The 27,735-nt window shown below is 38.3% G+C and overlaps 1 protein-coding gene across 1 annotated transcript in view; it reads left to right on the top strand.

Moving 5' to 3' along the window:
- Rif1 (Rap1 interacting factor 1) overlaps positions 1-27,735 on the top strand; it is a 153,426-nt gene that overhangs the window by 99,017 nt on the left and 26,674 nt on the right. The window contains exon 3 of the mRNA XM_067772907.1: positions 9,863-9,929. Coding sequence (XP_067629008.1) covers positions 9,863-9,929 — 67 coding nt within the window. The remainder of the gene's footprint in view (positions 1-9,862; positions 9,930-27,735) is intronic.

The raw sequence follows: 27,735 nt of genomic DNA, 5'->3' as shown, positions 1-27,735 counted from the left end.
GTCGAAGAAAATGGAAGTAACCAATAGCAATTCAGATGATAGCATAAATGAAATACAAATGGGTTGTAGTATTCACCGTATCGATGGTAGTAGTAATGGAAGTACCTCCGTCAATACTGTACCCATACAATTGAACTCAGCTTCGCCGGTGTCTATCGGTCACCAGCATCATCCGAAAGTACAGCATCCACAACAACTACAAGAAAAAGCTACAAAAGAGCGACAACATAGCATACCACAAAGGAAAATTATCGTTGATACAAATAGACAAGTTATAGGCAATTTCCTGGTGCAACGTCAACAGCAGCAACAACAACAATTAAAACATCTCAAGCATCAAGGCATTCAGATCACTGCAAGCAAATTTTTCAGGAAAGATGACATCAAACGTTACTTCCGGGATAAAGGCGGAGGCAGTTTGGAAGAATGTATGTATATTTTATCTATTTTTTATTAATTATATCTTTTCATCCACAAAATATTCTTCAATTAGAGAAAAACATACGTAAACAATAATAAGTGTACGCTTAGATGAACTATTGCTAAAAACATTCTAGTATTTTAAAATTTAAAAATATTCATACATAATTTTCCCTCGCTTTATTTCATATGCAAGTAAAAAAAAAAATAAAATTACAATAAAACTTGACGGTCATGCAAAATAAACAGAATTATGTACATATATCTAATCGATAAGAATATTTTTGGCCGTGGCAGTATGTTCAAGCAACCTTGAACATTTTTTCTTATTTACAGGATAATAGTAGTTAACCGATTTCTAAATACAGTCCACTGTTAGAAACTATATTTTAGCGATTGAGCGACCTATTTAAACAAAGATAAGACAATCACGCACAAACACATGTATATAGATATGTAGCAAATGAACCTCTGTAAATATGAACTACTTACACAAACAAAGATAAGATAATGCATACGAGGTCGCTCATATCAACAAAACAAATATATGTAAATAAATATAGTTAAAGATAAGACATTCACACACACACACATGTAAATGAACCTTTGTAAATATTTATGTATACAACAACAAATTATAAGAAAGCTAGGATAAGACAAGTGTATATAAAGTAAGATAATTTTGTAAATAAATCAGAATTCTTTGAACTCTCAAACCAAGCACTTCTAATTTTAATACAAACTGCTTCCCCCCACCAGAGGTAAGGGGCATTTGTTGTAACGTTTGAGAATGTATTTGGCTTCTCATTTAGAAAAATTTTTTTGCTTCTTTAAAGTATTCTTTGGTTCCCCCCACCAGCGGTAAGGGCCAAAAAATTACTTTTGGTATATGGCAATTTACGACTGCCTTATATTTGAGACCCTTACAAAATCTCAAGGAAGTAGCTCAATATTCACATAATTTAAGCCTGATATCTCTACTAAAATTCAAAAACACTATAGATGTTAATACAGATTCTGAAATGTACGTAAAATACCCCTAAAGTAAGCCCAATATGATATTTTTCCTATAATTCTATCAGAAGCTATGAAGATGTTTTGGCCAAACCCTACTTTAATATGGCAAAATATTTTGCAAAAGTGGGGGACTCGAAATCAAACTTAGAGCTATGGTGTCTTCAGCAATTTTTCTTAGAATCATCATAGATTACGTTTTTGCTATACTCCTGATGAAAAACCCGATCACAACCAAATTTGCACAACCCACTAGAAAACTTCCAGGGATGGCCATAGGCTAAAAATAATGTCGATATATAAAAGGGGCGTGGCACCTCCCTTACAAATGGAATCGTACTGCATAACTCTGAAAGTATTCACGCTAGAACATTGAAATTCAGTAAAGAGTTATATGAGGTCAATCCCTAACACCACCAAGTAAATGTATGGTGAGGGGGAAGGGGGCGTGGCACCTCCCATACAAATGGAATATATCCCTGCATATCTCTTGATGTAGTAATGGTAGGATAATGAAAATTGGTAATGACCTATATGACGTTAAGTCCTATCACCTCCAGTAAAATGTGGAATTGGGGAAAAGCGGGCGTGGCACTTTCCCTAAAAATGAAATTTTTCAGAAATATGGCTTCCGTACAAACTTAGGTTATTTTAACAGTTAAATTTTGACTACAGACTTGAGCTTGGCTATTATTCCGTTTGGACATTTAGTAATCTACCGCTGTTAAAAAATTGTGTTTACAGTCTGTGGAAGAATCGCAAGCTGTGCATTATCCGGTTGAGTTTCATAACTCCTTGGAGCCATCAGGAACTCCTCATCGATCGATCCTTAAAAATGGTCCATGTTGTTGTTGTGGCAGTGCTTCGCCCCACCTAATAGTTGCGACCGACCACAAATTGTCATCAATATCCTCTAACCAAGGAGTCCAAGGAAACTTGCTGTTTCAACAGGGGTGGACCATAATGAAAGGGGTGTTAGAGGAGGCGTTGGTTCCACATTACAATTAAAGAGATATTTGGTGTCATGTGGGGACACATTGCAAGCGGGGCATACATTTTGTATGTCGGGGTTGATTCTGGATATGTAAGAGTTCAACCTGTTACAGTATCCAGAACGAAGTTGAGCTAGAGTGACTCGCGTTTTCCTGGGGAGTATGCGTTCCTCTTCCGCAACTTTTGGGTAATGTTCTTTGAGTACTGGATTCACCGGGCAATTTCTGGCATAAAGGTCCGACGCCTGTTTGTGGAGTTCACCAAGGACGTGCTTGTGTTTTTTTTGCTTCATACGGCTAAGTTCTCATTGCCGTATTTCCTCAAAATGCTTACGGAGATGACTCCTTAAGTCCCTAGATGGCTGTTGGGATGCCCAGGTTTCTGGGTATTCAACAGGAACTGTTTGGTTAGCATCTCATTTCTCTCCCTTATGGAGAGTATTCTCACCTCATTATGTATATGGTGTTCTGGGGACATAAGAAGACAGCCCGTGGCGGTTCTGAGAGCAGTATTTTGGCCTGTAACTTCTTCCAGTGGGTAATATTTAGGCTTGGCGACCATATAGGGGACGCGTAGCATGCAATCGGCTAGCCAATTGCTTTGTATGTGGTAATGAGCGTTTCTTTGTCTTTTCCCCAAGTACTTCCAGCAAGGGATTTGAGGATTTTATTACGGCTCTGGATTTGCGGTACAATTCGGCTGCGTGCTCACCAAAATGTAGATCCTGATCAAACGTCACACCCAAGATTTTGGGATGTAGGACAGTCGGTAGCGTAGTGCCATCGACGTGGATGTTCAAAATGGTCGACATTTGGGACGTCCATATTGTAAATAAGGTCGCGGAGGATTTAGTCGGTTATAATGCCAGGTTTCGCGTGGCGAAAAAACTGTGAAAGCAGGGGGGTAGCTGTTTATTCTGTTGCAAAGCTCGTCGATCTGTGGGCCTGGGCCTGTGGCCATTATTGTGCAATCACCGGCGTAGTAAACGATAGTAACTCCTTCTGGTGGCGAAGGTAGCTTAGATATGTAGAAATTAAACAAAAGTTGGGGATAGGACACCACCCTGTGGCACCCCTTGTTTAATTCTTCTTGGTTTTGATGTTTTATTTCTAAATTGCACCGATGCCTGCCGACCACCCATATAATTTTCGGTCCATCTTTTAAGACATGGGGGAAGGGTAGACCCTTCCAGGTCTTGCAGTAACGTTCCATAGCTTTTGGTAGGTCTAGCGCAACGAGTACTGTTCTATGGTGGGGATTTTGCTGCAAATTTGCCTTGAAGTAGGGGAGCAAAATGGCTTCAAGCGTCTCGGCTACTGGCGATAGGAGAGATATCGGGCGATATGACTCTCCTATGTTAGCTGATTTCCCAGGCTGCAGTAGCGGGACCACCTTGGCCATTTTCCATTTTTCGGATATGACAAAGGTGGAAAGAGACAGGTTGAAAACATGTGCTAAATATTTGAAACCCTCTTTCCCTTGTCTTTTAAGCATCGGCATGGCTATGCCGTCTGGGCCCACTGCTTTGGATGGTTTAGCATCACCGATGGCATCCTTAACCTCTTTGGCGGTGATGGTAATTGGTGACGCGCTGAATTTATGTTTATGTGCGTGTCTGTTGGCCCTCCGTCTATCTTCGTCGACCGTAGAATGCATTATATAGTGTCGGCAGAAAGCGCTCGTGCATTTTTTCTCATCTGACAGCACTTTATCGCCAAAGGCGATGGAAACTTTCGTCATTGTGCATAGACGGATTCGATAGGGACTTTACCGTGGACCAAAGTTTACCTACACCGGCAGAGAGGTTACAACCGCTTAGGTGCTCCTCCCATTTCGCCCGCTTGTGTTCATCCACAAGCAATCTGATGCGTTGGTTTATATCCCTTATTTGGGGGTCGCCGGGATCGAGCTGTCTTCTAAGGTCACATTCTCTCGCTAAACTTGCGGCCTCCGCCGAGAAGTGGGGGCGAATTTCGGGAATTCTTCCGGCGGGAATGAAACGAGCCGAGGCGGATTCAATGACCTTGCGGAAAGCACGCTCCCTCTGGCGGCCATTAGTCGGGATAGGGAGGGCAGCAAAGCGGTTGTCTGTAAAGGATTTATATTCGTCCCACTTTCCTTTTTTAAAGTTAATGAAAGTGAGTTTTTCTGTGACGATGAAGTCGGCGGAACGCTCGAGCGAAATAAGTATAGGCAGGTGGTCGGATGCCAATATTAGCATCGGCTGCCAGCTGACGCAGTTTACGAGTTCTGCGCTGACGATTGAGATATCCGGCGAGCTGTGACAGCTTCCTACCATACGTGTGGGGGCGTCTCCGTTTATTGTGCAGAACGTCGTTTCTTTTATTTGATCCGCCAACATCTCACCCCTACTGTCGTTAATATTAGGGCGATATCAACTGGGGCAACAGGTGGCAGAAGGGATGCAGATGCTGATGATTTCTAGGTTTGCATCGTCTGACCGGACAGATAAGCCTTGACGTTCTAAGACACTGTCCCTGCGGTCGATGTCGGGATCAAATATATGATATTGCACAGAGTGGTGTATGATAAAGGCGAGGCCGCCTCCATTTCCGCTCTCGCGATCTTTACTGTGGACATTATACCCAGAACAGGCCTGCAGTGCAGATCTTGCTGTGATTTTAGTCTCTTGAAGCGCAGCAATGCGGGTGTTGTGCCGCTTCATGAAATCGACTATCTCCGTGATCTTCCCAGTTAATCCATTACAGTTTAACTGCAGAATTTTGAAGTGCATAGGGGGAGACGTCGTCACTCTGGGAATAAGTGATGGGTGACTACGCCTGGGTTGTGGAAGGCTAGGTCCTTGGGTAAGCATTGGGGTACCCGGCGTATTTAGGTATGCGGCCTGGCAACATGGTGCAATGAAGCCCGTCGGGGGTTGCCGTCGCGGAGACCAGAACATCTAGGAAAGTGGCACCGTCCATGGCAGAAGCAGCATTGGGCGGATGTCGCAAACATAAATATTCTGTGCTGGCAAACGGTGCAAAGGGAGGTAGGGACTAAGAGTCTGTTTCCCTGACCTACACAATTGCTGCCGGAAAAGAGGGCGGAGAAGACGGGGGCAGGGACTGATGCTCGGCATTGCTCCCGACTCTACTACAGACATTGTAGGTATGAGTGGGAGCAGCCGTGTGAGTTGGTGGCGCCGTGGGGCGCTAGCTGCAGCGGGTACATGTTGTGGCTTGCTGAGCAGCGGGGCTGCTGGAAGGTAGCGGGGGCGCTAAGGCGCACACTACGGGACGTCCTAGGGCGTGAACAGCAAGGAGCCACAAAAGATTTATAGAAGTTACGTGGACGTCAGGTTTTGGGATCTAGCCCAGAACAACCTGTCCGATGCAACCATCCCTTACACGGGACACACTGACAAGAGTATGACCGTCCTAAAAGGATTCATTTCCGGCAGATGCAGCAAAACCATTTCTCAGGGCCGGGGTCAGGAGACGGACCCGGAATTGGTTCGATACCTTCCCGGAGCGAGAGAATATGGAGCAGTCCCGCTGCAAGGAGCTGCTGGGAGGATGACAATTTGTGGGAGGGACGCAACAAATTAAATGGGGTTACACTGAAATGGCAGTCTTTGGTCGGGAAAAAGTCGCTCCGGTACATAGAACCGACTGCCTTGGGAAGCGAAAAAAAGGGTCCATAATAATTATGCTTGGATCCTCCGCGTTATGTAATGGGACAAAGCTTATCATCACAAAACTTTTACCGAATGTGATTGGAGCAATGATTTTATCGGGTAATTTCGAAAACAACAAAGTTTTCATTAATACCGACAGATATGCCTTTCAATTAATCAATTCGGACGCCTCCAATTTCCCATTAGGTTGGCTTTCGCAATGTCTATCAATAAAGCTCAAGGACAGTCATTAGCTGTAGTAGGATTCAATCTTACCAACTCATGTTTCACCCATGGCCAATTATAGGTAGCTTGCTCCAGAGTTGGCTCATCGAAAAATATTTTTATTTATACTCCAAATAATATTACAAAAAATATTATATATCCTATGGTTTCAGCAGAACCTAAATTCGCAGATACACAACCTTAAAATAAGTTTAAGATTTGTGTTATTTATTTTGCATATTTTTATAGAAACGTGGGGTGAACCCACGGGCATAAGCTAGTGTCTAAATAAAAATAGAAACCTGCTTTTGAAATATTTATATATGTATTTGAAAAATCGCAAAAGAGCATGCGTTTGTACGGGACACCAGTCAGTCAGGTGAAACTTCAGCGAAACTATTAATAAATAAAAAATACAACTACAAATTCTTTGGTAGAATTGTATCAATGTTTGTTAAAATAACAAAAATATTAAAATAAGCTTTTTCGAAAAAAATTTTTTTTTAATAAATTGTTTTTACGGGACACGTGAAATTCAGTTTTCAAATTTCGATTTTCCCTTTTACTATATAGCCTAGTGTGCTCCGCCTACCACACCGATAATCCTGGGTCAAGTCCCGGGCAAAGCAACATCAAAAATTTAGAAACAAGTTTTTTTAATTAGAAAACTTCATATTCAAGAATTCATGAGCTTAACACCGGCTTATAATAATTGAATATTTAGAAAACTTTTTCTAAGCGGGGTCTCGCTCGGCAGTGATTTCGAGTGTATTTCTTCCATGGAAAGTTTCTCAGTTAAAATTCATTTGCCTTGCAATGTTGTTCGGAGTCGGCGTAAAACATGTAGAACCAGCCCTCCAATTTGTAGGAAAAATAAAAAGGAGCACTATGCAAATTGGAATAGAAGCTCGGCCTAACTTCCCTTCGGAGGTATATCGCGCCTTATATTTTAAAGCAATGTTTATTCATGAAAATTCAAGGGCCCATTACTGATACTTAGCATAGACTTGACTTGACTTGGCGTAAACTTGGCAACTTAGCCGCGATTATACTCCACTTAGCGCATACAATCTGGCATCATAATCAATAAATGTCCATTTGTATGACAAAATGTCAAAATGAAAGGGAAACAAACAAATGGCGTCTCAAAATGTAAACGTTACTTAGAACTTACATAGAAAATCAAAATTCAACAGACTTCTAAGTCAAGTTAAGTGCTGCTAAATTAGAGTAATCAGTAACATGCAATGTCCATTTAACAGAACTGTAAGTGACAGTTCTCAAGTCAAGTCTATGCTAAGTATCAGTAATGGGCCCCTTATGTCCAGCTTACGGGGTTATTCTGTGTACTTAACAAATTGTCAATAAGTTGACAAGTAATCAAGATTTTTATCAAGTTGACAAATATTTCTATTCTGTGCATAGCTTGACAACTCTAAAAAGCTCTACGGCCTGTGCTTTTCACCATATTGGGGTGAACTAAATTAGCTAAGCGTGGGGCAGTTGAGGGCGAGCAGTTTAATGTGAGTTATAAGGCAGTGATTTGATGTGCTTGCAGTTGTATGAGTCGTGGCACAGTGGATGCCGTACCCGAGTCACAAGTTTGGGGTTGCGGGTTCAAAGCCCACTGCAAGCAAGCATTTTTTTAATTTATTATAATTTTTTTATTTTATAAATTATTATTTTAATGGACTGTATTTTATTTTCATTTAAATCAACGGTTTAGTGCAACAATCGCGAAATGGAAAAAACGTAAGAGTTAAATATTGTTCTTAATTTTTTGTAACAAATATTTAAAAATCATAGTTTTTTCAAAGAAATCAAAAGTGGAACGTGCTACGCATGAGCAATTGGAGCGATATGTCTCGTTTTATGCTTCTAACCCCGAAATTGGAATAGGAAAAAATAATCCGCTGGGTTTTTTGGGGGTCATTTCGACATGGCTTTGGGGACTCCCTCGGGGTCATTTGGGGATCATTCTGGGACGGGTTTGGGGACTCCCTCGGGGTCATTTGGGGGACATTGCGGGATTCTTTTGGGGTCCCCATCGGGTGCATTTGGGGGTCGTTCCGGGATCTTTTTGGGGACTCTCGGGATAATTTGGGGGTCATTTCGGGGTCGTTCCGGGATGTTTATGGGGACTCCCTCGGGGTCTTTCCGGGGTGGTTTCGGCGACTCCTTCGGGGTCTTCCCAGGGTGAATTGGGGTCGTGCCGGGATGATTTAGGGACTCCCTCGGAGGTATTTGGGAGAATTCTGGGATGGTTTTGGGGACTCCATCGGGTCCTCCCGGGGTCATTTAGGGGTCGTTCCGAGATCTTTTTGGAGACTCTCTGGGGGTCATTTGGGGACATAACCCCCAAATAACCGCGAGGGAGTCCCCAAAACCATTCCGGAATGATCTCGGGAGAGTCCCTAAAAAGATACCGGAACGACCCCTAAATGACGCCGGGAGGACCAGATGGAGTCCCCAAAACCATCCCGGAATGTCCCCAAATGGCCCGCGGGATTCCCCAAAACCGTCCCGGAATGATCCCCAAATGACCCCGAGGGAGACCCCAAAACCGTCCTGAAATTACCCCCAAAATCCCCAGAGGATCTTCCCACAATAATAGCAAAAGTAATAAATCTTCCATTTTCTCTCGATCGCACAATAACAGAATTCTAATTTAAGTTTATTCGTATAAATTAAATTATCAAGAGCGTTTGACTTATTGACAATTTGTCAGCGAAAAGGCTTTTTATTTTTTACATAGAATAGCAATTACTTGATAAATTATCAAACTTGACAAATAAGCAAGATGGTGAATTTGTCAAGTGCACAGAATAGGGCTGTTAGTCTATTTTCAGAAATGCATATTCTGCATTTTTTCAGCTAATATGAAAGAATACAAAATTGGTTTCTAAAGAATTTTTGAGAACTATTTGGTTTTGAATTTTTTTTTTTTTTTTGGTCCATACCAATTTGTGTTTTTTTTTAACTTTTTTTCTCAAGCTGATAATTTAAAAATTTTTCGTCCTTGGTACGTTGAGGTGTGATATATTTAAAATATATTCTCATTGAAAATTTATAAGGAGAGAAATCTAAAATCTATGGAATGCTCGTACTATAGACTTTGTCATTGTACTTTGAAGCCAGATTTTTATTCAACTCGCGTAGCGAGCACGAAAGCAAAATCAATTATTTATTTAGTTTGATTTCAATGCTTGAATGGTGAGCACGTGTCACACGCACGTGCGCCGCGAACTGATTTATAAAAAGTCTAAAGATTATTTGCAGACTTTTGAAAAGACGATCACGAACAAATAAATAAACGATAATCGATATTTTTTTATTTTATTTTTATAATTTATTTATTTTACTCAATTCAAAATATACGCGGAGCCCGTTTCCGTCGTTATTTTATTTTTATTTTTTTCAGTTTTTGTTATGTCGTTGATTTTGTCAAGCCGTTGCTATATCATTTTTAATGGCTAGGAAATAGTCACATGTAAAAGGAAAATGAAATGTGTTTGGTACATCAAAGCAATTGAACGCCCAAATAATCTATAATTTGTATTCGCTTTTCAGATACAACATACCACCCAAGAATCCTTGATAAACTCTAAAACTGTACATGTATTGAGTCGAGAATCCTGTAAGTATATTATTTACTTATCGTTAACTTAATTCACAAAGCTCCTAACCAAAAGTGTTTTCGAAACTGCGTTTTGCGCAGATTTTTGTACGATATATTAAAATACACTCTCAGTAAAGTGTTAGAGTGAATTACTGCATTTAGAAATGTGTTTGTTCGGGCCTAATTGGCATCTTTGTCTCAATCAATCTATGGCTTGTCAATGTGTGTTGGCATTGGTAGCACTGATCATCAGCTGTTACTATTTACTTCATTTCCCACCCTTCTAATTAAATGAAATATAAATAGGTTAATCCGCAAGTAAGTAAAACTTACAAACCTCAAGCTACTAAAAACCTGGTCCTTCAACCCGGACATCGCTTTATTTTTCGGAAATACAGCCCACTGTGAGGGGTATATGCGCCAAGTGAATATCACACTGGGTATGCGGATACCAAACTAGTTATCATTTATATGTATAATGATAACAGGTCTTGCCAATGTAGATCAAAGAGCGCGCGATCACACCGTCGATGACAGCTGAGACATATCCGACGCTTGTCAACCTTATCTATACACGTCCCTTATTTTAGCGGCGATAGGTTGGCGGAATAAGTTGAAAATTTTACATAATTAGTAGCTAATTAAATGTAAATTAAGTGCGAAAAAAAAAATTTATAAATTTATAAAATAAGACTGAAGTTAGCGAAACCAATCGGCGAAAAGTTGGCGGAAGAAGTTGAAAATTTTACATAATGAGTACCTAATTTAGTGCAAATTAGCAGCGAGAAAAAAAATTTATAGCTTTACAAATTTTTTTTTATGACATTCTGCGCTAAAATAAGACTGAAGTTAGCGAAACCAATCCGCGAAAGGTTGGCGGAAGAAGTTGAAAATTTTACATAATGAGTACCTAATTTATTGCAAATTAACTGCGAGAAAAAAAATGTATAGCTTTACAATTTTTTTTTAATGATATTTTGTGATCGATCTGCAGAGACGGCGGACATATCCTACTGGAAGGCGACGTAATCTGATGAGGGCACAACAGACCAATGGTCGCAGTGCAATCCTCTATAAATTTTCGATCTATCTGTGGTAGGGAAAGTTTTAACGTCCATAATGGAATTGTACCTTAAAGCAAAATCAATTTGTCGATGATAACAAATTGCACTGTGCAACAAGGTTATACGTAATTGATGAAACCAAAAGCAAAGAAAGTCTTATCCCTCGAATAACAAAACTCAATCACGGATTTTTTCCTATTCACTTTTACCTAAAACTTTTTTGACGTTCACTTTTACCTCAAAATTTACGTATGGTCTAAGAAAAAAATCGTAAAATTATTTTTATGACAAAACTTCGTTCTTATAATATAAGAAACCATATTATTTATATTCTTAAATTCTATGAATACGGTTTTGGAAGGGGTTTTCTTAAAATATACGCACTTTTCCTTAGTATTCATGCACTTTTTTGGTTTAGTGTAACAATATAAGAGCAATATACGATAACATACAAATTCTTTAATAAGATCGAGCGTTACTGAAGTTTCTTTATGAATAGGGTTAACAAATTTATAAATATACAATAAAAATATAAGTGAAAACAATCCATGTTGGTTTTCTTTTCATGTGGTTTTATCAATTACGGTGAGATGAACCCCCATTTTGACACACTGTGCTATAACTATTAAACCATAAAAGCCCAATTACATAGAACTTTGAAAACTTTGACATAAGTTGCGCTCCCATTGTTATACACAAAAAGTTTGTGGAATGTAAACCCGAGAAAAATTTTAAGCCATTTGCAAAAATGAAGCGTGCATCCGTCAATATTTTAACGAAAGTTTTATGTACACCGACCTTAAAAGTTAAAAAATGACTTACTGGAATCGCGGAGTAAACGGTTAGAAAAATTTGGTAAATAATAGGCATTGGCTTTTGTACCAGACTCGGACGTAAAAAGAGCGACTTGATCATTAATTTTTTTTGCCCATGTAAACCACCAATTAGAACGGCTCCGATTTTCTGAAATGCCGTGTTCATCGTCAGAGATTACTCCTTCCTTCACTCCATAATCTTTTTCCGTAGCATCGTTTTCCTTCAAAATATTGCCTGCGCCCGTAGATTTGTGGATCAAAAAATTCAACTGTTTTTCGCATTCTGTGCATATTTGACCTTCGGTTTCACATTGCGTAACTGTCAGCAATGCCTTAAATATTTTTTCTGCATCATCTACATTTCGACACATTATGAGTTGTCCGACGGCCGCGAGTAAAAGTGTACGGATTGGTTTGGAACATTTTTTTAATTCGCTCGAGTAGTTCTTTATAAAATGCGCTACATCGATTCGCACATAACATTTTGGAAGTTTGCTTTTATAACCGTCAGCATAATCTTCGATAGTGAAATATTCCGTATACTCTCTTATGGCTGCTGTCAGCAATGCCCTTGAGCCGTCGGTAACAACTTCTTTCGGGTGAGGAGCGCCAATCATGCACATGTTCATCAACCACGTTCGGATACTGACAGTAGAGTGTGCCTCTAACAAAAACTGGGAAATTGAAAATTGACCAGCATCGCAATTGATGACACTTATGTACAAGAAGACGTCGTGGCTCAATGTCCCATCCGGTCTTCTTAATTTGGGTACGCGAACTCCACTCGCATCGATACATAGTGTCACCTTTTCTGTTTTTGTCAATCTTTTGTAAATGTTGAGTTGATGCGATGTCATATAAAAGACATCGAAGGGATTGTGGCCAATTTTATGGATGGTATTTGGTTTTAGAGATTTGAGGATGTCCAAAGCACGAATAGGGTCGGGATCCAATTATTCGCGAGTAGTTTTATCATGCTTCGCCTTATGTAGGACGTTTGCTTTGAATAAGAATGGAGCTTCAGGCCGTCCTGGTTCCATAAGACGTTTTGCCTCTTGAGCTCGAAACGCTTCTGCACTTGGGTGTTTCAACATTTCTGCGACTTCCATTCTTTTCGCACCTCTCAAATTGCGTTTTCCGTATTGTTTCACTCCAACACTTGATGAGCAATTAATATTGACGAAGTTTTCGTTATTCGTCAAAATACCTTTCAACGTGGACCCACATTTGCAATGACCTGTGAAATAACGTCATTCTAAAAACGCTGTCTTTTCCTTAGAAGGATTACATAATTTATGATGTAAGTGTCCGAACGTCACCATTACAAAATAAAACTGGATTTTCTTGGATAAATTCTAAGATACATTTTCTTCTTAGTTTTTGATAACTCTACTGACTTCTAAAGATATAGCGGACTAGCAGCAATTCCGAAGGGACTGCCGTCGAAATTACCGACCAAATTCCGAGATTTCTCTCACAATCTATTACATTTTCCACCGACAGCAGTACCGTGGGAATTGCTGCTAGACCCCACAATAATTTGAGTACTACCGTACTCTTTGCGAGACATACCTCACATTGTAGTTCCGCCAAAAACTGGAGTAAGGGGGCAAAAATCCCTTTTCCATAGGTGAAGACATATATTGGCCCATAACTTTCTTTTTAATTGCTCTATGAAAAATATTTGGATGCCATTGAAATGAAGACAACGTTCAAAGGATATACAGAGAAACCCCTCCTAAGGGACACCTCTATTGGACGGACACCTCCCTTGGCCGGACAGTTTTTCATGCACCAAGTTTTAAATACATTTTTTAGAACAAATTGTCCTCCCTTAGGCGGACATTGTCTTGTCCGGACGCGGACAGTTATTTGCTTTAAAATTGGAAAAAAAACTCTACTGAGCGGACACGAACCTCTATCAACGGACGCTGCTATCAGTTTTCATAACAAATCAATCATAAACCTCTCTTGAGCGGACTGGAACCCCCCTAAGCGAAAAAAATTTATATACATACATAAATATTATGGTACATATGTATTTACCAAATAAAAAATGGGGATTCCCAGAATAAAACCAAGTGGGCGTTAGATAAACAATCAAATTTAAAAGTCGTCACAGTGGAGATGTAATTACATAATAAAATGTTCGTTAGATAAATTTTCAGGATAAACGATTACTAGTGACAGTGAGTTAATTGTGTTCAGTCATATTGTAAATATTAGATGTGCTATAAGATGGCGAGGTCAATCCTGAGCTTAAAAAAAATTAAAAATTGAAATAATTAACGCTAGTGAGGAAAATAATTTGTCTGTTCGTACATTACCCGAAAGGTAAGTTTGAAATTAAAATCGTACAAACCCTATTTTGATTTATGATCTGTTTGTTATTGATTAAAGCTGCCCGATTTTTTGATCAGGTTCAAAATTGGAAAATTGGAACGCAGCCTGTTGATGATAAAAAAATTCGAATAAAATGGCTGTCTGGCAGCAATGTTGAATTCAAAAGGTATTTTATGAAATGTGTTCTGGCTCGTTTACTAGGGCAAGAAACCAAAACATTCCCATATCTGGGCCAATTATACAAGGCTACAAAAATGGCGAACCCGTCATAATATAAAGTTTAGATACCTTTGTGGTGAAATTGCTGCTGTTAATATGCAAGACGTACAGCAATTTTTAGAAAAACTACCGTATTTGGTGATTGGGTATAGCGCCACAAAAATATGTTCAATGCTGACGAGACAGGTCTTTTTTTCAGAACTTTGCCAAACAAAACATTGGCTCTAAAAAAACGAAGTGTGCCGTGGAGGAAAACTTTCGAAAGAAATACTGACTGTCCCATTTTTTTGCAAATAGGGTCGGCGAAAAAGAAAAACCTCTTGTTATTTGGAAGGCTGCTCGTCCGAGAGCAATTGCATCATTACATACGAAAAATCTTCCAGTAAATTGCCAGTCCAATAAAAAGGCTTGGATGACGCGTGATGTTATGAAACAGTGGCTGAAAGATTTCGACCAGAGAATGGAGTTGCAAAACGGAAAATTTCTATTGCTTTTAGATAACGCGGCATCCCACCCACGAGATATAAGTTGAACAATGTAAAAATACTATTTCTGCCTAGCAACACTACTTCAGTTTGCCAGCCTCTTGATCAAGGAATAATCCAAAATTTAAAAATTCACTACCGCAACTTGTAAGTGAAAAACATATTGGTGAGCAAAGAAACTGGTTCCACTAAAAAGAAATAAGAACGCTTAGAGGCAATACACTTTATAAAGGAAGACCGGGCAAAAGTTCAAGCAGAAACCATAAAAAATTACTTTCAAAAGGCAGTGTTCGACAAAAATCGTAATCCGGCACTTGAATTCGAGCCCGAAGATGATATACCGCTAGCTTCAATTTTTGATTTATCGAAAGCTTTTGGGGATTCTACTTCTTCGAATCCGGATGACTTTGTGGATATAGATAACAATGCATGGACTGAAAGTTCAGACCTCGAGTTAGATGTTGTTATTGACAACATAGAAACAATTGATGACAATAGCACTGATGCTGAGATACAGATGAAGTTAATGAAACTTCCACAAGCGAAACCGCCTTGAATGCTGTTTAAATTTAAAAAGATTTTGCAGCGAAGACCTTTTTGCGTTCGAAATGTTGCAAAAATTAGAAAGTCATTTGAAAAATAGTTTTATTAAAAAAAAAAAACCTTAAGCAAACGACAATTCACCAATTTTTTAAATAATGAGTCTGATATTTATGGATTTATATTACTTATTATCTGAAGTATAATTTATGGCGGCCACCGTGGTGTGATGGTAGCGTGCTCCGCCTACCACATCGGATGCCCTGGGTTCAAACCCCGGGCAAAGTAACATCAAAAATTTTAGAAATAAGGTTTTTCAATTAGAAGAAAATTTTTCTAAGCGGGTTCGCCCCTCGGCAGTGTTTGGCAAGCGCTCAGGGTGTATTTCTGCCATGAAAAGCTCTCAGTGAAAACTTATCTGCCTTGCAGATGCCGTTCGGAGTCGGCATAAAATCAGGCATGCATAACCAACGAACCGATATCATTTCGTTACGATAATTAACGTTAATAAATGAAACAAAGTCATTTCGTTTCGTTTATTAACGTTAAGAACGTCAAATTAACGAAATGATTTTGTTTCGTTTTGTGCCATATCAAAACGAAATCAAATCGTTGATTATTAATTTCAAACTATGCTGGCAAAGCTGATTGATGACGGAGTCATTAAAGGTGAAAGCATTAGCCAAGCTGATTGCAACTTTTCTAATGAATTTTGACAGTACGACCATTTCTCAGAGTATTTTTGACATTACCACCAACGAATTACACAAACAAATTACATGGAGTTTGTGTGTGTATGTCCGCTCGCTGTTACCACCTTACGGCTTCACCATGGCTATAGCATTGCCAGCACAATTCAAACATAAAGTATCACGTTTTTGTTAACGTTTTTAACGTTAACGAAAGCTTTTCGTTTCGGTTAAAAACGAGATACAATTTATCTTGATAATTTCTTTATCGATAATATTTCGAAGTGTTTCAACGGAAACGGTGGAAATTTTTTGATAAACGATTAGCTTAACGTTAAGGTGCATCCCTGCATAAAATCATGTAGGTCCCGTCCGGCCGTCCGGTTTTCAACTTATTCCGCCAACCTTTCGCCGATTGGTTTCGCTAACTTCAGTCTTATTTTAGCGCAGAATGTCATAAAAAAAATTTTTGTAAATCTATAAATATTTTTTCTCGCTGTTAATTTGCAATAAATTAGGTACTCATTATGTAAAATTTTCAACTTCTTCCGCCAACTTTTCGCCGATTGGTTTCGCTAACTTCAGTCTTATTTTAGCGCAGAATGTCATAAAAAAAAATTTTGTAAAGCTATAAATTTTTTTTCTCGCAGTTAATTTGCAGTAAATTAGGTACTCATTATGTAAAATTTTCAACTTATTCCGCCAACCTTTCGCCGATTGGTTTCGCTAACTTCAGTCTTATTTTAGCGCAGAATGTCATAAAAAAAAATTTTGTAAAGCTATAAATTTTTTTTTCTCGCAGTTAATTTGCAATAAATTAGGTACTCATTATGTAAAATTTTCAATTTATTCCGCCAACCTTTCGCCGATTGGTTTCGCTAACTTCAGTCTTATTTTAGCGCAGAATGTCATAAAAAAAAAATTTGTAAAGCTATACATTTTTTTTTCTCGCACTTAATTTGCATTTAATTAGCTACTAATTATGTAAAATTTTCAACTTATTCCGCCAACCTATCGCCGCTAAAATAAGGGACGTTATCTATACCGTACATGAATACAAAAACTTAATTATAACTTTATTGAAAGACTTGCCTGATATAGTAGGTAATGATGTAGACGACCTAACCCATAAGTATACAGACATAATCATAATGATGAGTAAGTGATGCATATCTGTTGGAAAGCATAAATAAACCCTACGAAGCATGTTGTTTTGAGGTATCTGGCTAAAATTTTATGTTCAAACCACTTTTATAATGTAGCGATAATTTTATGGAACCAAAAAGATCGGACCAATATGATATTTTTCTAATGCCAACTAAGGGTTTTGGTGCTTTCGTGGAGGGCATAAAGTACCTAACCCAGCCGAAGACAATGACGTCCTTGGTTGTTTTGTTAAATATTGCAGTTTTCTTTTTTCTATAACTACATAATACAAATGTACATACCAAGATACATGGCTGCAGAATACCTGCTTATAGTTTTAATAATAACAATGAGTCGAGACCGCTAAATCGGATGACTGTACCGTTTTTTCATTTAACTAAGAATGCGTAGAAAAAAAAGACGACCGCAGAGGCTATAGAAGGAGAATATTTGGGAAAAACGGGGATTGTCTTTAAAGTTTCAGTATGCAAGTGAGCTGGTGGACGATGAGTCCAATGCAAGTGATACGGTGATATGTTCAAGTCGGGCGAGATGAAAAATTAAATTAAGTTTCTGATACCACATGTGTTCGAGATTGCTCCCCGCTCGTATAAAAAAAAAATGACCAAAAATAAATAAAATGTGTAATTGATTACAAAACAGAAAATAATAAAATATCGAAGTACAAAATTTATCAAAAATCAATGATAAATCCCCAAATCAAATTGCGATCTAGAAAGTGATATATGTGCTAGTGAAGAACAATGGTCAAGCTATAGACCAATACCATGAGTACCAAAAAGGTCGAAGAAAAATTTTTAATTTATCGTGGTAATGACATATAATTGAGAAAATACCAAAAAGTGCATTCTTTCAATTTCACTAATTGGGACTATATAATATTGTTCAAACCGTATTACTCAGCTCAAAGAAGAAAATTGTGCCACCATTAAAAAGGGAAACACAGAGATGATCCCGTAATTCGTTCGTCATAGAGACCAAGATTCAATCACGGAGAATGACCAACCAGGATGTCCCAGCCGGAGCAGAAGGCGTGCTTATAGATATTTTTTTTTTGTCTTACCCAATTAATGCTTCTTCTCGAAAAAATTAAAGAAATAAATATGTGGAATTGATTAGTTCGTATAGGGTAGTGTATTAATACTTCTTAGAAGTGACTGACAAAAGAAAAAAAGAAAAAGTTTCTACTATACAATTAGAGATTTGCTCTTGTACTTGAAATAGTAGAAAAAAAGAAAAAGTAAAAACTTTTTTGTACATACAGTAAGTTTATTAGTTTTGGAAAAAAAAAAAAAATGTCGATTTTACATTGCATATTTCAAGCCGTTAGACCGCTAAATTTTAGAATGAAATATGAATGTCAGTGGTTTTTTTTTTCTTATTTGTGCGAATCCCGAATCTGCTTAACACATTGGTTCATACATGCGTCACTATCGAACTTCTAAGTTATCATTACACCTACCGATCAAACATGTTCGACGTATAACATCAACATCATCATCGCCGTTGGGCCCTTCGCTGATGCTGCTTGTATGGTAAGTGAAACGTAAGAATTTCATATAATTGATCATATAGTTTTGCTAACACATGTGTGTATGTATATACATGCCTATTCGTTGGTAAATTTTTGCGCGAGAGCATTACGCACGTACGTACATATGTGCACCTTCTTGGATACCTTTTATTATGAGGTTACGAGGTTGGATAGTGAAATCTGTAATTCGCCTTTAGTTTTATTTTAACTTTGTGTGTTCGGTATAAAATTTCTAAAACCCTTTATAAATGTACAAGGAACTTACTGTAGGCTCATTTCATGAAATTTTGTTTGAATTAAAACTTATAATAGTAGAAACTTTAACGAAACAAACAGGTTAAGCTTAGACGTACGAAAAGAGGAGAATAGGCTATGTAAAATTTAAATTATAATAAATTAAAATTATCTATATAGTAAAATCTGAAGTAGGTAAATTTCTAAGTTAATGACTTAAAATTGTTGTTCCAGTCAGATTCAGAAATATGTAAATCATGAACTTGAATTTTCGTATAAGTAAAATTAGAAATGTATAGATTCTGATTATAATGAATTAAATATTGTCTATATAGTAAACTCAGAAATATGCCTTTTGAGTAATTTATTTAATTGATGGCGAAATGTAGAGATTGGCTATGGTAAGTTAGAGGAAATTTGACTTGGGTTAATGGAACAAAATGCGAACCATTAACAGGTAGGGTGGGTTAAGACCGAGGGAGCATCTACACCTTCTACTTCCCTCATCGAAATGTTGTTGGAGTTGGCTTCCGGAATTCTTTTTTTGTTAGGAACCACATCTATTAAGTATATCCATGTCGCTGCGTAAGTTTTGGTTCCCTGTGTTTGTTTTTTTTTTCTTTCGCTGCATGCTACAAGGCAAGCCCACGCCCATTTTCCCTGAGCCACGCTGAAGCAACGCTAGGTATGCAGACCCGCTTTGAAAACATGCACCTACAATTTAATCCCTCTTATTTAGCAGCCATTTAGGAGAGAGCCGTTACATAAAAAAAATATTGGCGCCCAACGTGGGGCCTAAAAGAAATAGATGACTTGAAAGCAATAGATGTGAATCGCTATGTCTGACCAAATTGGCTAAACATGCGATAACATCTAACCTATTCTTTTCCCCACATAATATTCACAAATAATTTTCGCGCTTAGTGAAAGAAGCCAGGATATGAGGATTCGGATTATTTCGAATTCTTTCCGCGGATTTTGCTAAGTCAAACGTTTTGTTATCGTTTTATCGTTTTGAATGCCGAATAGGCTGGACTTTATTATATCGGGAGTTCTTGATTAATTACTGCTTTGTTCGCATTCGAAATAAACTTTCATTTTTACTATCACAAGTTCTCAGTAAGTTAAGTGGATAGCTTTTTTTGATTCGATCGCTTTTGAATCATACCCTTTGCTTTACTAAAAACATGTTTCATATCTCAAACTGACTTCATTATATAGCGAGTTGTTGAGCTGTAATCCTACAAAGTAGTGAAGGTAAAGCAGTGAGAATTGTGTTTTCTCGCCAGTATGAATTTTTCTTCTACGGAAGGAAGAACAACAACAACGTTTAGTAAAAAAATAAAAATAAAATTTTTTTCAGGTTACCCGCCATAGCCTTCTCTACAGAGTAGTCCATCAAATATCTTTTTATTAATCTTTTTTTTTTGAAATTTTGAAAACGTGTAAGTCATAGGTATTTAGCTTGTGTCGTCCGTCGTACACATTTTATTTTCTTTCGCCGGATTAAAATACAAAAATCATTTAAACTTTAATATATATATTGAATTTTTTTGCTGTAAATCTAACCATGCCGATTACGCACAGTCCCGACAATGCTACTGGTGGTACAGACCCCGCTTCCATGAATGTCACGATCTGTACAATATGTAGCGAAAGCTTTCATACTAGCTCAGATAAGATAGAGACCACCTGTAAGCACCAGTTTCATTTGACTTGTATTCGTACATGGCTAGAAAATAACCAGACATGCCCTGTTTGTCGTCAAGCATGTACTTTACCTGATTTGAAACCCATTACCGAAACCGTTAATAGAATCACTGGCGCAGTTTCCAGGGATGGCCCTAATACGCGAAGGCATCCTCAAGGAAATCAACAGCTTCGTCTAACTACAGGGAATGCACGAACCTCTGAGCAGACTTATAGCCCTAGAAACCCGCGTCGGACTAACCATCAACCTATAAACTTTAACCCATTAACGGAACACAGAGTCCAGGAAATAATTGCTTTTTCCATGAATGACCTTCGACAGGAAATTACGAGCACTCTCGCCAATGAAATGCAAAGTATGTTGCAAAATTTACATTTAAATCGACGAAGATCTCCGTCACCTAACCAATCGCGACACCATGAGGAAGACTGGTCACGCGAAATGCCGTTTGAGGAACGAAGCTCTAGACGTTTGTTAAATAACCCACGAAGGGCAGAATCCTTAGGTATTGGCAATATTACATTGGCCAATGAAAAAATATCTAACCTTATTCGAAATTGGCAAATTCGCTTCTATGGTTCCACCGATAGTATGCCGGTTGATCAGTTTATATATCGTATAAACACTCTAACGTCCTTACACCTAAACGGAAATTTTGATGTTTTATGCAAACATGTTCATTTCATTTTTGAAGGGAAAGGTCTTCAGTGGTTTTGGAGATATCGCCAACATATAGATACTCTCGAGTGGTTCGAGTTGTGCGATGCAATGCGTCGACAATTCAAATACTACTCTACAGACTCCGAAATCAATGACGATATTAGACGACGAAAACAAAAGCCTACCGAACTGTTTGACGAATATTTCGATTCGGTTATGTTGATATGCGACCGGCTACGATTTCCACTCGGTGAACATGAACTTGTAGAGATTCTTTTACGAAACTTAAAACCTGATTTAAGACACGAATTATTACACCTTGATATAGAAGACATTCATACGTTGCGATAAGAAGTCCGCAAACACGAGAAATTCTTCCGCGATTTCCATACCTCTGGTCCACGTCAATACCCCATTCGGAATCAGGTCTTCGAGGTGAGGAATGAACCGAACGACGAAGGACAAATAGCAGTAGTGGAGGAAGATCCCCAAATGGAGATTGATGCGATAGTTTCAAGCGAACTGAAATGCTGGAATTGCGAAGATATAGGTCATCGGTACCAGGTTTGCCTAAACGCGCGAAGGATTTTCTGTTATGAATGCGGAGCAGTAAACGTCTACAAACCCAACTGCACCAAGTGTAAGACCCTTTCGGAAAACGGGAGGAAGGATGTTCGTCGGACATCAGACGGACGTCCTGCGAATCGTTCCCGGAATTAGGCGAAAAATCAAAACCGGATGATCCTGTTCAATTAAAGGAAAATACCGACCAAGTTAATTATTTACCTTCTTCTACAAAACTACTCTTACCACCATCGAATAACGAATCCGCCAAAGGCGATCACAATGACAAACATTTCCTTTTTAAACCATATCACGTTCGACTAGCTGAGTATAAACGTATTAGAGCGAAGATTTTCGCAAACGATAATGAAAAGCTTAAAGAGACTAGATCTTCAAAGCGAATGCGTACTTATTGGCAACGCAAAAAGGCATTACGAAAGATGATTATATCACCCGTAGTATATAATGGCTCGGATATTCGCGTTTATGCAAACTTGGTTATATTTGGGAAAAACTATTTGGCTTTATTAGATAGCGGTGCTAATAAGAGTTGCATAGGATCAAATTTGGCAAAATTAATTTCAGAAGATCCCAATTATAAGATCCGTAGAGTTTTAGGCAGTGTAAGAACAGCAGACGGTAAGAAACAAAGCGTAGTAGGAACCATCTCTATTCTATTGTCCTTTAAAAATCAGGAGAAAGAAGTTGAATTTTTGATAGTACCTTCAGTAACCAATGATGTAATTTGTGGCATGGATTCTTGGCAAATTTTCGGTTTAAAAGTTACTACTGATCCCTTAAATTGTCAGATAAATTCTTTAAATTTAGACGCAGAGTCCTTACCCCTTTCCTCAGAGCAGAGCTACAAACTAGAAATGACGAAAGCCGGATTTCCCTCATACGAAAAGGAAGGACTAGGGTCAACTACTCTTGTTGAGCATACAATTAATACAGGTTCTGCAAGTCCGATAAAACAGAGATATTACCCTATTTCCCCTGCAATGGAGAAGATACCCTGTAAGGAACTTGACAGAATCGTCCTGGTCGTCTCCAGGTGTGCTTATCGTTAAACCGGGGAAATCAAGGTTCTGCTTAGATTCCAGAAAGCTTAATGAAGTTACCATCAAAGACGCTTATCCGATACCGAATATTGAAGGGTTACTTTCACGTTTACCACCTGTGTACTGCATTTCGAAAATTGATTTAAAAGACGCCTTTTGGCATATTAGTCTTTCGCCAGAGTCACGTCCCAAAACTGTATTCACGGTTCCCAATCGGCCAATGTATCAGTTTACACGTATGCCATTCGGGCTGTGTAATGCTCCACAAACAATGTGCCGTTTGATGGACAAAGTGATACCGTACCATCTAAAAACTCTCGTTTTCGTATATCTGGATGACATTTTAATAGTATCTCAATCTTTTGATGAACATATTAGCCACCTGTTAGAAGTAGCAAGTCAGTTACGAAAAGCAGGGCTGACGATTAATATTAGCAAAAGCGCGTTTGCGTTACGCAAAGTTAAAGTATCTTGGATTTGTTGTGGGCAATGGGACGCTAGCAGTCGATAATGACAAAGTAAAAGCAATTACCGATTATCCGGCTCCGAAAAGCGTACGCCAGATAAGACGATTTCTGGGTATGACCGGATGGTATCGTCGATTCATCCCAGATTATGCTAGCCTTACATTTCCGCTAACTGAGCTTCTGTCGAAGAGGAAGAAATTCGTGTGGAGTACAGCCGCACAAGAGGCCTTCGACTCTGTAAAGGCTAAATTAACATCAGCTCCCTTACTAGTTCATCCCGATTACTCTAAACCCTTTATTGTACAATGTGACGCAAGCCAATGTGGCGTAGGCGCACTCTTGGCCCAAGCCGATGAAAATGGTGAGGAAAAACCAATAGCGTACATGTTAATAGGGCTCAACGAAATTATGCTGTTACGGAGCTGGAATGTTTGGCAGTAGTGATGGCCATAAAGAAGTTCAGACCGTATATAGAAGGGCAAGAGTTTAAGATAGTAACGGACCATGCCAGTTTAAAATGGCTTATGCGCCAGAAAGATCTGAGTGGTAGATTGGCCAGATGGGCATTGAAACTGCAGGGATTCAGCTTTTCAATTGAACATCGTAAAGGTAGCGAAAACAAAGTAGCCGATGCACTTTCACGACTTTTTGAAAATGAAGAATTAGATATTGCAGAAATAGAGTTAGAAATTATGCCAGAAGTCGACTTGGAGTCAGAGTTTTTCGAGTCCGCTGATTATAAAAGCCTTAGAGAAAAGTATGCTCAGTCAGACCTGCCAGACTACAAGGTATTAGACAGATATATTTATTATCGCGCATCGTTTAGCAGTGACGAAAGGATAGAAGAAGTTACATGGAAACTATTCGTACCAGTTGAACTACGAGAAAGCGTTATGTATTCTGCTCATAACCAACCTGCATGTGCTCATGGAGGAATTGCAAACACTTTAGAGCGAATTCGCAGAAATCTCTACTGGCCAGGAATGGTAATAGATGTACGCAACTATGTACTAAATTGCGCTCTATGTAAAACATCTAAAAGGCCCACTTACACCCTTAGACCTCCAATGGTACAATTGGTGGAAACAGATCGTCCATTCCAACGTCTTATCGGTCTAAACAAGGACATATCGGACTGTTTATAATATTAGACCATTTTTCTAAATTTACTTTTCTAAAACCGCTTAAAAAGTTTACGTCGAACTTGATGATACAGTACCTGAAAGAAAATATATTTGAATGCTTCGGAGTATCTGAGATTGTAGTTTCGGATAATGGAAGCCAGTTCGTTTCGAAGGAATTTACGAATTTTCTAGGCAAACATGGTGTCAAGCACGTACGAACTGCTGTCTACGCTCCCCAATCTAATGCCTCTGAACGAGTTAATAGTCCGTAAAGATCAACGAGATTGGGACAAGTATATAAGTAGTATAAACTCATCGCTAAGGAATGGGTTACATCACACTCTTGGAAAATCCCCATACTACGTTGTTTTTGGTCAACACATGTTGACACATGGAAAAGACTATAAAGTGTTACGGAACCTTAGTTTAATAAACGAATGTAGTGCCAAACTAGCGAGAGAAGACGAATTTAACTTTATTCGTGAAGACGTCAAATGAAAGATTAAAATGGCTCATGATAAGAACACCCGCACGTATAATTTGCGATCACGGAAGCGAGAATTCCAAATTGGTCAAAAGGTTGTACGCAGAAACTTTGCACAAAGTAATCTGCTAAAGCACTTCAACGCTAAATTAGCTCCGAAAGGCATCCGTTGCAAAGTAGTAGAACGAGTGGGAAACTCTTATTATGTGCTCGAGGATATCGAAGGAAAAGGTAAAGGTACTTATCACTCCAAAGACGTATGGTGACGTCGTAAAAGCAAACCAAAATAATAAGTTGTAATTTTTTTCGCTCAAAATGGAATAAAAGCGTACGCGTGCGCAAACGCTAACTTCCGCAAGCCATCGTTAGCATTTGTCTGGGTGGGGGAGTTTTTGAGGGGTATATGCGCCAAGTGAATATCACACTGTGTATGCGGATACCAAACTAGTTATCATTTATATGTATAATGATAACTGGTCTTGCCAATGTAGATCAAAGAGCGCGCGATCACACCATAGATGGCATAGCTGAGACATATCCGACGCTCGTCAACCTTATCTATACCGTACATGAATACAAAAACTTAATTATAACTTTATTGAAAGACTTGCCTGATATAGTAGGTAATGATGTAGACGACCTAACCCATAAGTATACAGACAGAATCATAATGATGAGTAAGTGATGCATATCTGTTGGAAAGCATAAATAAACCCTACGAAGCATGTAGTTTTGAGGTATCTGGCTAAAATGTTATGTTCAAACCACTTTTATAATGTAGCGATAATTTTATGGAACCAAAAAGATCGGACCAATATGATATTTTCCTAATGCCAACTAAGGGTTTTGGTGCTTTCGTGAAGGGCATAAAGTACCTAACCCAGCCGAAGACAATGACGTCCTTGGTTGTTTTGTTGCAGTTTTCTTTTTTCTATAACTACATAGTACTAATGTACATACCAACATACATGGGTGCAGAATACATGCTTATAGTTTTAATAATAACAATGAGTCGAGACCGCTAAATCGGATGACTGTACCGTTTTTTCATTTAACTAAGAATGCGTAGAAAAAAAAGACGACCGCAGAGGCTATAAAAGGAGAATATTTGGGAAAAACGGGAATTGTCTTTAAAGTTTCAGTATGCAAGTGAGCTGGTGGACGATAAGTCCAATGCAAGTGATACGGTGATATGTTCAAGTCGGGCGAGATGAAAAATCAAATTAAGTTTCTGATACCACATGCGTTTGAGATTGATCCCCGCTCGTAAAAAAAAAAAAAATGACCAAAAATAAATAAACTGTGTAATTGATTACAAAACAGAAAATAATGAAATATCGAAGTACAAAATTTATCAAAAATCAATGATAAATTCCCCAAATCAAATTGCGATCTAGAAAGTGATATATGTGCTAGTGAAGACCAATGGTCAAGCTATAGACCAATACCATGAGTACCAAAAAGGTCGAAGAAAAATTTTTAATTTATCGTGGTAATGACATATAATTGAGAAAATACCAAAAAGTGCATTCTTTCAATTTCACTAATTGGGACTATATAATATTGTTCAAACCGTATTACTCAGCTCAAAGAAGAAAATTGTGCCACCATTAAAAAGGGAAGCACAGAGATGATCCCGTAATTCGTTCGTCATATAGACCAATATTCAATCACGGAGAATGACCAACCTGCCAATGGGAAATCCTTTATCCCCAACCATTGCAGACATTGTCCTTGACAAAATTATTGACGACAGCATCGCTGAGCTAAAATCTTCCGACATATATATCAAATACATAACGAAATATGTAGATGATATATTCGCCGTAGTTAAGGTCAAAGACGTGGACGAAATTCTAAGAACATTCAATAGACAACACACAAAGATACAATTTACAATAGAAAAAGAAATGGGCAGCAAACTGGCATTCCTGGACATAGAAATATACAAATCCAATAACAAACTAACAACTAACTGGTACACAAAATCCATACCATCATCAAGACTAATTAACTATCATTCAAACCACCAATGGACGCAAAAGAAGAACACCATTATCAATTTTATATCGAAAATTTACACCTTGAGCGACCAGGAGTTCATAAATCACAACAGAGAGAAAGTGATAAACATATTACGCAAAAATTGTTATCCAGTCAATACAATAGAAAATTTAATACAAACAGCAATAAACAAAAACAAACACAAGAATCTGAATACAGCAAATAGCGAAAATACCAAAAAAACATACATTAGCGTTACATACATACCACACCTAACAGACAACAAAACATTACACAAAATCATACCAAGCAGTAACACAAGCTATGCGCACAAACCTAATCATACATTAAAAAGCATATATACAAAAACAAAGGACAAAATTGAAAAGGAACAACTACATAACGTAGTTTACGAAATTCGATGTCATGGTAAAGAAGGAGAGAAATGTAACAAAGTTTATATCGGCACAACAAAAAGATCACTAGGAACGAGAATAAAGGAACATAAACTAGATGCAAAAAACAACAAAAGCAACACAGCACTGGCCCAACACCTTACGGAAAAGAAACACACAGCTGATTTCGACAACGCAACAATACTGGATGTGGAAAGCAGAACACGTAGAAGGATGACACTAGAGGGACTGCGCATACAACAA

This window comes from Eurosta solidaginis, chromosome 3 (genome assembly GCF_040869045.1).
Source record: "Eurosta solidaginis isolate ZX-2024a chromosome 3, ASM4086904v1, whole genome shotgun sequence".
NCBI lineage: Eukaryota > Metazoa > Arthropoda > Insecta > Diptera > Tephritidae > Eurosta > Eurosta solidaginis.
The sequence above is the reverse complement of the archived record's forward strand: the minus strand, read 5'-3'. Positions and strand labels throughout refer to the sequence as shown.